At 36.9% G+C, this 12069-nt stretch overlaps 1 protein-coding gene across 3 annotated transcripts in view; it reads left to right on the forward strand.

Moving 5' to 3' along the window:
- pins (G-protein-signaling modulator pins) overlaps positions 1–12069 on the forward strand; it is a 114939-nt gene that overhangs the window by 79267 nt on the left and 23603 nt on the right. For all 3 annotated transcript variants that reach the window (XM_081765347.1, XM_081765346.1, XM_081765348.1), the window contains exon 12: positions 4728–4968. In XM_081765347.1, coding sequence (XP_081621473.1) covers positions 4728–4968 — 241 coding nt within the window. The remainder of the gene's footprint in view (positions 1–4727; positions 4969–12069) is intronic.

Below are 12069 nucleotides of genomic sequence, written 5' to 3' on the forward strand. Positions count from 1 at the left end.
CGAGGCATTTCTCTTCTGTCAACATCCTATAAAATCCTTTCAAATATTCTATTAGCAAGATTGACCTCATACGCAGATGAAATTATTGGAGATTATCAGTGCGGATTTAGACGAAATCGATCAACTATCGACCAAATATTTACCATTCGCCAAATACTCGAAAAGAAGTGGGAATACAATACCCCGGTACATCAACTATTTATTGATTTTAGAAAGGCTTACGACTCGGTTAGGAGAGAAACATTATACAACGTTCTTACAGAGCTTGGAATATCGAGAAAGCTAATTAGATTAACTAAGATATGTTTAAGTGAATCCCAAAGTAAAGTCCGGGTAGGAAAATTTTTGTCCACGAGCTTCCACGTCGAAAATGGTCTGAAACAAGGAGATGCGTTGTCGCCATTATTATTTAACTTTGTGCTGGAATACGCCATAAGGAAAATCAAAGATAGCAACCAGGGCCTAGAGTTGAACGGCATTCACCAGGTTATGACATATGCTGATGATGTAAATTTAATAGGGGATGATAGGAAAACAGTAGAAATCAATGCAAAGTCCGGGTAGGAAAATTTTTGTCCACGAGCTTCCACGTCGAAAATGGCCTGAAACAAGGAGATGCGTTGTCGCCATTATTATTTAACTTTGTGCTGGAATACGCCATAAGGAAAATCAAAGATAGCAACCAGGGCCTAGAGTTGAACGGCATTCACCAGGTTATGGCATATGCTGATGATGTAAATTTAATAGGGGATGATAGGAAAACAGTAGAAATAAATGCAGAGATCTTATTAAACGCTTGCAGGGATATGGGTTTAGAAGTAAATGCAGAGAAAACTAAATACATGGAAGTGCGTCGGGACCGTAATACGGCAAATTGTGGAGGCGTTAAAATATTAAATAATACTTTTGATAAAGTGGATACTTTCAAATATTTAGGATCAATATTAACAGACGAAGATCATATTCACGAAGAAATTAAATGTCGACTAAAAGCAGGGAATTCGTGTTACTATTCGGTTCAAAATCTCTTGTCGTCGCGAATTCTGTCGAGGAATTTGAAGCTTAAAATATATAAAACGATAATCATGCCTGTTGTTCTGTATGGTTGCGAAACATGGTCGCTTACTCTGAGGGAAGAACATAGACTGAAAGTATTTGAGAACAGGATCCTGAGAAGAATATTCGGACCCAAGAGGAACGAGAATGGGGAATGGCGGAAGCTTCATAACGAGGAGCTACATAGTTTATACGGTTTACCCAACATTGTTAGGGTTGTCAAGTCTAGGAGGCTTAGGTGGGCAGGTCATGTAGCTAGAATGGAAGAAAGTAGAAACGCTTTCAAAGTCTTGACTGGTAGACCCATAGGAAAACGACCATTGGGAAGACCTAGGCGCAGATGGGAGGATAATATTAAGATGGATCTCGCAGAAATAGGAATACAAAGTAGAAACTGGATCCAATTAGCTAAGGATAGAAGTCAGTGGAGAGCTTTTGTGAACGCGGCACTGAACCTCCGGGTTCCATAGGCCATAGAGTTAGTTAGTTAGTTTTTTATCGCGGGAGTTGGTCAAATATCCGTTCCATTTCTTCGTAAAAACTGTCTTTTATATCGTCATCTTTATCTTCAGTTGGGGCATGTACATTTCAAACAATAATATCACACCACCGACCCTTAAGAGTAATAAAAGAAAGTCTGTCAGTAACAAATTCAACCCGTTTAATTGCTGATATTACTCATTTGTGAACGAAAAATCCTGTTCCTAATTGGTGATTTTTATTTCTTTCCCGTAAAAGAACGCCGAAATTAACTGTTCCATTTCCTTGCCACATAACTTCCTGAATTAGTACTAGGTCCATCCTCTATTTCTCTAACTTACTCGTTACAGATTTTAACGCACCTCCCCTATAAAGACTTATAATATTCCATGTTCCAAATCTCATGTCCATTTTCTTTTGCTGAGGTCGTGCCAAATTATCAGTCCTTGTCCGATGCTTCTGTGAATGTTTCTGAACAAGTGCCTTTTTTACGGGATGAAGTTGTTAGCCTTAACCAGACGCCCAAGCTGGAGGACCACTCCTTGTCGTCTGTCCGCGACTGCTTATTCAGTATATTCGCAGCTAACCTCTATATCTAGAGGCCTTCTCCTCGATCCGCAACCTCAGGATGCGCCATGCCGTGGTGACAAGAATACATTTTGTAATTAGATATTTAAAGCAATGGGTGGAGTGGAGGGCTGTGAGGGGATTTGGGAGGCCCTTTAAAAAATGTTAAAAAAATCATTTGTATTTCAAAAAATCAAAGCTAAGTAAATTTATTAAAAATAAAAATATTCTTTTGGTGGTAAAACAATTACAAACCTGAAATCATCAAGTGTGTGATTATTCCTAAGTAACTTTAAAAAAATCATTGTATTAGGTACTGGAATTGCTGATAGTTATACTGAATATACTGGAAATATACTGGAATTTTGAAAATGAAACTCAGTAGACACCCTGTATATAGCATGAAAAAAGATTGGGTATTCCTCTGATAACGTTTCACGAGTTATATTCCTCAATTTCTCGACGAATATAAAGTGTATTACATATAGGCTGAAGACGGTCCGAGATAATGTTAGTAAAATAAATAGCATTTCTTGAAGGTGTTTCGGTTCTTCATAATAGTTTGTATATATTGCGATAAATCCTCGAAACAAAACAAAAGATTCTCCATTTAAAAGGGGGTGAATATGTGTACATCTCTGAAATTTCGAGAGAGAAATTTACCGAATATATTCAGAGATAGAATTTACTTTGGAGCAGAGAGGTGGTTATTAAATTCTCTTTAACCTTCTCGATTGTTTTCTTACCTCAACAAGAGTTGAAATTCCATCTCTAGAAACTTGATTTATTCTCCCTGAAGATTCTTACTCTTTAACACTAGGTTTTTTAATATATATACAAGGTGCGTCCAGAAAGTAAGTTTCCCACGCGTCCCATAGCTAGGAAACGGTATGTTGTGCGAAGCGACAAGTGTACGTGAGAGAGTAAGGTCCTAGCATGGCACATGCACTAGCGGAACTTCCCTAGTGCTCTCAGTAGCGTCGTGGCAGTGGTTGAAGATGGACGTTCCTATTCCAGCTCCCACCGCGTGTGAAGTGCGAGCAGTGATAAAGTTTTTGAATGCACAGGGATATAGCACCAATCGAAATCCATCGTTAGCTGTGCCAGGTCCATGGGCCTAACGACATGAGCAAGCAGTTCCTGCAGATTTTCCGCTCCTTATTGCACACCACTGTCACGGAGTGCCTGTTGATCAAGAAGTTTTGTGTTGAAGCAACTGATCCTAGAGCACAAAGCAAGGCGCACAGGGTCAGCATTGACATTTTTGCAACGATACAGCTGACGATGGATTTCAATCGGTGCTATGCCCTGTGCATTCAAAAACTTTATCACTGCTCGCACTTCACACGCGGCGGGAGCTGGAATAGGAACGCCAATCTTCGATCACTGTCACGACGCTACTGAGAGAATTAGGGAAGTTCTGCTGGCGCATGCGCCATCTTAGGACCTTACTCTCTCACGTACACGCAGTCGCTTCGCGCAACATAAGGTTTTCTAGCTATGGGATGCGTGGGAAACTTACTTTCTGGATGCGCCTCATATATATATGAAGAATCCATAATTACTCAGTTCTTCTGTACATGGTATTCCTAATCCTGATTCTCAACTTGTTCCTCTATTCCAGCTCGTAATTACCAGTTTGTCATATCCTTTTGTGAAATATAGAAGAAGGGAACTGATCTCCTTATTCCTGTCTAACTGGCTTAGTGTCCTCATTTAATTACGTTTAGGGTAAATACCTAGTATCTATCTTCGGGTAGAACACTTAAACTAAAGCAAAACAACTTAGTGTGGAAGGCCAGCAAAGGAAGTTACACAATTTGTTTCCTCTGTATTCGTTAATAACTATGACACGTGTAGAGTAAAAGACCCTGCAGTCATCAACTTGGAACAAATGTGTGTATTGTGTTCAAAAACTGACCTATAGCTTTTTGAATGATTTTACCTTTTTAATATTCCACGATTACTCTCTAGGCAGAGAGAGAGACGATGACTAAATGAAGTATGAATGTATTGTAATTGGTGAATTATGACAAATAGAGGAAAACCTAAGTATTCGTGTATAACTCACGATATTTGTTTCCCATATGTGGCTTGGCATTGATCCTGCACACTGGAGGCTAAATGTTACTATTGAACCGCCATTATCTTTTGTCAGCAGTATTACTGTTGAATTAACCATGCTGCATCTTAGTTATAGTAACTACAAAAATTACGGTATCTGAAAGTAATTGCCAAATCGAAGAAAACTAACATTTTTTTTTAACACAAGAAGTGTGTGGTTGTTCTTGATAATGGAAGAATACCAAGATATTCCAGTAATTTCGAAGGTTTTGTATTATTACATTGTGCAGTTTTCATATATTGTCTGTGTTAGTATGTTTATACTAGATTGTATCAGAGTTCTGTGAAGTTGAAAAGATTTCTGTTAGAACTTTACTGGAAAGAATTCTGTTGGGAAATTGTCATTGCGTTCTTTGTGCATAGAATCTCTTCACATTGAAAAATTAGAGTAAAATTAATTATATCACACACACATGCGCTCAATCTACTGGTTGTTCGGGACGAAAGCGATGAAGGGAATCATTTCTAGGCTGATACTAAGCACAAGTTTTCCTTTCCAGATTGCAAGCTCAGGCCATCTAGATGATGAAGAATCCTTCTTTGAGCTGCTGTCAAGGTTCCAGTCCAAGCGGATGGATGACCAACGCTGTTCACTTAATATCCTGGAGAATAAGGAAAATAGTCACAATATTGTTCCCAATGCTAGCAACAACTTCGCTAACACTAACAGCAACCCAGGTGGTGAAAAGTTAAACGCAGTAATGAATAATGCCAGTATGAAGACAGCAGTTTTAAACACTGGTAAGATATATACAAATACTGGTTTTAGTAACTAAATCTCCTGAGTACATAATGAATACTATATATATAATATGTGTGAGAGAGAGAATTAGTTTTTTTTTTTTTTTTTTTTTTATATATAGGTATTGTGCAGTCATACACAATAGGGCTTGCATGTTTGTGCGTTAGCTCGTTGTTTCCCACTTTAAAGTACAAGAAAGAAAGAAAGAAAAAACTTCTGAATAAGCGTCCGGAAATGCGTAGGACATGGAAAATATGGGAAAATAAGGTTTCAAGCAGCTTAGCTCAAAACCATGGAACCAAAATGTCATACAGGAATTAATATGAGGACTATTAGATATCCATGTTTCAGAATCGTGCAGTAGCTGTGTAGTGATTACGTATTATAAAAGGTAGTAGTGCAACGGGAAAAGGAGTTAAAAGTGAACTGACTCTTAAGTGCAGTCAGTACTTACATTTGGGGTGTTGATTGGAATTTAACGTCACTTTTCATCACCGAGGCTATATGAAATGGGACTTACTGTTCAAAGTAGGATCCGAACCGCTTCTTGGATTTGCATCTGAGGCAGTGACTCGCACTGGTGATCGAAACTTCGACCACGTGCATTAACCATTCTGCATCTAAAGATACAACAGTATTAGGAAAGTTAGTATTGTGGGCAGTGATGAAAATTTTCCGGAAAATTTTGAAACGGAAAATTTTTCCGGTTCATAAAAACATACTCCACTTATTCCTATTTAATACATCATTGTTTAGCCGTGATGTGAGGTGGAAAATTTTCTTCTATATTTTTCCGGAAAATTTTCCGTTCTTAATAAATAGTGATCAAGTAACAATTCCTCAGTATTCATAAAATTGATTGAATTCATGTATAGAAATGTTAAAAAGTGAAAGATCATTTAAAGAATCTGAAAATTTTCATGGCTCACATAATTTTCAGTACTATGTAGGAACAAGTGGAACAATTTTTCATGAATCGAAAAATTGTCTGTCCTCTACAGTGATGAAAATTTTCCGGGAAATTTTGAAACGGAAAATTTTCCGATTCATAAAAACATAATCCACTTATTCCTACAGCGTTGTTTAGCCGTGATGTGAGGTGGAAAATTTTCTTCTATATTTTTCCGGAAAATTTTCCGTTTTCAACAAATAGTGATCAAGTAACATTTCCTCAGTATTCATAAAATTGATTGAAATCATGTATAGAAATGTTAAAAAGTGAAAGATCGTTTAAAGAATCTAAAAATTTTCATGGTTCAGGCAATTTTCAGTGCTATGTAGGAACAAGTGAAAATTTTTCATGAATCGAAATATTTTCTGTTTTGTATGGAAAAATTGAAGAACTTTTTATGAGTCGGAAAATTTTCATCATTTTGAAGCAAAAAGTAAAACAACTTTTTGTGAATCGGAAAGTTTTATTACTTTGTAGAAACAGGTGAAAGGAATTTTCATGAATCGGAAAATTTTCATCACGATGTAGAAACAAGTATATAACTTTTCATAATCCGGACAGTTTTGGATATTATGTATAGTGATATTTGGTGGAAAATTTTCCACTATATTTTACTGCACATTCAGCTATAAAATTCAATTTCTGTAGAGGAAAGTTAGACAGCAACAAATTATCATTTTCCAATTAGCTTTCGGAAACCAGAAAATTTTCTAATATTTCAAGTTGGAAAGTAAAAATATACACTGTTCCCCTCCCCCCTCTCTCTCTCCGTCTGTCTCTGTGTTGTGTGTGTGCGCGTGCGCGTGCAGGGAACATACATCGAGTTCGTAGAGAACAAATATCCCATTCCAATATTTAAAATGTAACAAGAAACCTTTGTGAATTTATCAATTTCAGAAACAGAAAATTCCACTATTTCTTCACATGTAGGCCTGCCTATGTAATGAAATAACTACATAAAAGTTCCTTATGAAGATTATCTTTGTAACAGAAAATAAGAAAAAATGATTTTATTGTGTTTAACACTCGTAAATCATAATTCCAATATTGGAATTTTGTATAATCAATATCTTAGAGCAAATATTTGTATTGTGAAACTACCATTATTATGTATAAAAATGTATTAGATATAATGACGATTCGATAGAACAAGTACACACACACACATATATATATATATATATCGGAAAGTCTTATTGCTCTGTAGAAAGAAGTGAAAGGAATTTTCACAGATCGGAAAATTTTCATCACGATGTAGAAACAAGTGGAAAAAACTTTTCATAAGCCGGACAATTTTGGATATTATGTATAGTGATGTTAGGTGGAAAATTTTCCACTATATTTAAGTGCACATAGAGCTACAAAATTGAATTTCTGTAGAGGAAAGTTAGTCAGTAACAAATTATAATGAAATCAATCAATCTTAAAGAGTAGAAAGTAGCATAAATGTTGTAGTTTGTCCAGTTGACATTTCCTTTTGTTTCAGCTACAAAATATATAAAATGTGTGTAGAATTAGAATACACTGTAACATGTTAGAGTATTTAATTTGTACACCAATATCTATAAATTAGAAAATAAATTCTACGCACCTAGCGTCTGTTCCTTTTTTTTAAAATCCTAATAATTTCAATGTCTATTTCAGCAATCTGGCATCTTCTCCATACCTTGAGTGTTTAAATTTAGTCTTCAGAGCGACACTCAAGGATTAAGTCCTCAGAAGAAGATACCGGATTCCTGAAATAGGCATTAAAATTATTAGGATTTAAATGAAAAGGAACATACATTAGGTGTCGAGAAACCTGGGGAGGTTCTGGAGTAAATCAAAGGAACGAGAAGATAATATAAAGTAGGATCTTAAGGAGATAGGTTATAACTAGAGTCCGGATTTTTATATAATATCAACCCCCTAAATATGTACATAAATATGTAACAAAAATCGCTTTAAAATGTAGGAAATATGTAATATTATATAAGAATATGTAATATTACATATGTTACATATTTATGAAAACGTAATATTAACACGCGTATGAGTATGCAATATTTAAACGAATTATGAAAATAAAAAGGAAAATATACTACACTTTAATGCAAGTCCCCCAGTGAACTGAAATACTTGAACAGCTGAGACAGCCATACGTCACTGACGTGACTGATTGCAGGATAAGAAAAATCAGACGCGAATGAAGGAAGCTGTGAATCGGCTAGGGAGAAACAGGAAAGCCCCAAGAAAAGCAATGGATACGTCGTCATTTGTACGTCAGAAATCTCATGTGGTGTGGTGTGGTCCCGTTTCAAATCCAGAACCTTTTACACTAAATATGCATCCGTCACCACGGCCCAATCTTGAAATGAATTATACGCAATATACAAATTTAAATACTAAAAGCAACTTAAGACGAAATGTACTGTTTTATAAAGGGTGCGGCAGAAATAGTTAGACGATGTAAAATGAACATAGAAAACGTAACCCGATAGATAACGTGCTCATTGTTGTTTTGTTTTGTAAAGTGGTTCAAAGCATTGTGTATGCATGTAGGTTTGTTCGGCTGTTCGGTGCGCATGCGCAGTATTGGAAGAATGGCGTAAGCCTTCCGTCAGCAGCCATAGAGCGTTGGTCGGACGAACATCGCGCTTTCACAATGGAGTGTTTCTTCAAGAACAAAGACTGCAATAATTACGCAGCGTAAGTTTCGGAGTCAGTTTAACATTGGCAGAAATGGACAAGTACCGACACGACAAACTATTCTTAATTGGGTGAAAAAGTTCCGAGCGTCGGCTTCTGGAAGATCAAAGAAATCCCCAGGTCGTCGGTGTTCAGTAAGAACACCAGGCAACATAGAGAGGGTTCGAGAAGCATTAATTAGAAGTCCAAGGCGTTCAGCTCGTCGGCATGCTGTCACTTGGCATGTCAGATAGGAGTGTGCGGCGAATATTACACCAGGACCTACACTTCCACCCATTCAAAGTTCAGATGATTTACAAGTTGCTCCCTGAGGATTTTAATGCTCGCGTACAATTCTGCAATACGCTGTTGCAAATGATTAATGGAAACCCACTACAGAGTAGTGTTGTAAATAGAAAAAAAACGGTTCGTATTTTTTCAGAAATTTACGTTTTTTTTAGAAAAAAAACATTGCCTCTCGTTTTTTTTTCTAAATTTCGTTTTTTTTTTCAAATAGTCATTTGTAATGCATCTTACGTCAATTTAAGTATGAAATATTTTTATGTAGGTGTAATTACCGTAAAATGCAACATAAATTATACGCTAGATACTGATACGCTACAAATATTTTACAATTTACATGAATATCATACCTATTAACAATTCGGGTTTCAGCAGTTTTCATCACTGTCAACTAAGAAATAAAAGTTGAAATGAAATTTTGTTTTTTCGTGAAAGCAGGCCTTTAATAAGTACAAAAATAATGTCACGAACAGTATCCAATAACTTGTCTAAAGGTAAAAACTAATACTAATTTGCCTAATAGTATTTTTCTAAATGTCATATATAAATAATTTGTCGACTAGATATATATGATATGCAGAGCCGACTCTACCATATATGCAACACGTGCATTTGCGTGGAGCGGCAAGCTTGGATGGTCCGGCAAAATCTGTCATAAGTATATTGTAATATCCTATGTGATGTGGTAAACAAGCAATTCCACATCAATGTTTACAAACACCTCCACATAGTTAGGCAAGAGGATCTCCCACCAGAGGGACCTATAATCACATGCAGACGACGGCTTCTGGCCCCTCCCACGGAGCAGAAGACGACATCGGAGCAGCAGCGCCACCGCCACCCAAAGGACCCTATAAATTGGATGGACGAAGGCAACTCGATACCAGTTTTCTGAAGACCCTCCTTTAGTCTGCTACGGGACTCTTGGAGTAACCTAACCCCAGGCCTCTAGTCTGCTATGGGACTACGCCTATCCCATCTCCTGGCTTAGCCTGCTACGGGGCTCTGTCTGGGAATCCTAACCTCAGCCGCGTAGCCTGCTACGGGGCTCTGTTGGAGATCCTGTCTGCGACCTTACGGTCAAAGACCACCTATAACTCACCTTGATTCTAGAGAGATCAATTTGTATAGTGTTTTGTGAAAATACTTTTATAGAGGAAACTTTTTATAATAAAAACTGGTAGTGGAGAGTCGATTCCGGACGCTCTTTTTATTAACTCCTCTACCCAAAGATCCTATATGAGACAAAGTTTTACAATATTATTTAAATTAAATATTTCTTGTTGGAAACAGACTTCATGAGGATGGTAGTTAAATTTACTAAGCTAACCTTCTATTTAAATACTACATTCATAAATTAAGTTTAGGTTGCATTAGTTTAAGGCTACATGGACAATGCTAAAGCAAATGGCCGAATAAATCCGAGCACAAATTGCTTGATTGTTTCAAATGCAAGAATTCAATTCTCGAATAGTAGTGAATATCTGTTCCATGTAGTACGCTATCACAGTTTTGATATGAAACTAGTCTTGTTTTTGTCAGAAACAAGTTCCTTATCATTGAAGATAGAAACAAGTTTTTTTTTAAAATGGTAGAAGATATAGAAGAAAAATCAAGAAATAAAGATAAAAGGACTAGTTGCACTGGAATTGCAAACTTATACATTGAGATTGAAGCTAAATAGTGAATTCTATAAAAAGGATTACTTACCATCTTTCCTCTGCAGGTGTGTTTGCTTTATCTTTCACTAACATAATAGATTAATATTTAAAAAAAAATAAACAGCCACGACGGGATTGCATTTTTAGTAAGTATTTAAGCCTTTCTGAGTGCGACTGCACTTACCCTAACCTTTGTTGTTCATGCTGGAGTAGCATACTTAAAATCATGACTTTTAAGATTTGTTCTTTCTGGGGGAAAGGGGGAGGCGGCAAATTATGGCATTGCACGAGGCGACAAATTGACTAGGACCGGCCCTGATGATATGTATATAAAAGACATGAATATAGGATGACTCAATTTGAAGTAATGCAGGGTGTTTCAAAATTAATATTAGGGTTTTGAAACTTTGTAGTATCTATTACAATTAACTTACAATTATAAATATTATATCAAATGAAAGAGCAACTCAAACAGTTTTGTACTCACGCATGTACATGCGTTGTTTCTTCTGTCTGTCGTTAGAAAGAGCAAGTAGCAAAGATGGAGACTAGAGAGCAGAAAGCTTTTTGTGTTTTAATAAAGACTGAATCTGTAGTTACAGTGCAACCGTTTGTGTGAAGAATATTAAGGAGACGCTTGCAACTACGTCCTTATCGTTTGCAGTTGCTACAGGTCTAAAGTCTACAGACTACGGTTTACGTGCCAATTTTGCAAGTGAAATATTGCTGCATAACAATGAAGATTTTCTGGATCGTGTCGTCTTCAGTGATAAATCGACCTTTCACCTAAGAGCTAATGTGAACACACATAATGTTTGCGAGCTCCCTCGTGGCTAAGCGGTTAGCGTACGCGCCTTCGGCGTGGGAGACCCGGGTTCGATTCCCGGCGGGAGCTTATGTGGTTCGGATTCCACGTTAATCAGTAGGTCAACGTCTCATATAGCCTCGCTGCTGAACGGGACGCTAAACTAAAATCAACTCAACTCATAATGTTTGCATCTGGCCGTCAGCAAATCCTCAGGAGATAGTACAGTTGAAACGAGACTCCCTTAAATTGAATGTGTTTTGTGTCATATGGCAGAAACTTTATGGGCCTTTCTCGCCTATCGACTAGATGTGTGGCGTGTGACGAATGAATCTCACATCGAACACTTGTAGCAAAGACTGTTTGAGGTGCTCTTTTACTTGATGCATTGCTTATAATTGTACATAAAATGTAATAAGTACTACGAAGACTTAAAGCCCCAAAATTTATTTTGAAACACCCTGCATTTCTCACCAACAGTGTTGGAACTAAGATCTAAAAAGGAGAGAAAATTTTCCTTAAAGTTATTATTTACAACGATATTATTATTAGTCGAGACTATAACTACAAAACAACATGAGTTAGTAGTCAAAAAATGTAATCAAATGTATGCTCGGTGGCCCAGGTGGCCAAAGTGGCACACACGGGTGTGTCACTTGTTTAATCCGCTCCTGTGTGGACACTAATTAAGATATCGGGATATTATTCTTGC

Source organism: Thermobia domestica, chromosome 7 (genome assembly GCF_964235325.1).
Source record: "Thermobia domestica chromosome 7, izTheDome1.hap1.1, whole genome shotgun sequence".
NCBI classification, from domain to species: domain Eukaryota; kingdom Metazoa; phylum Arthropoda; class Insecta; order Zygentoma; family Lepismatidae; genus Thermobia; species Thermobia domestica.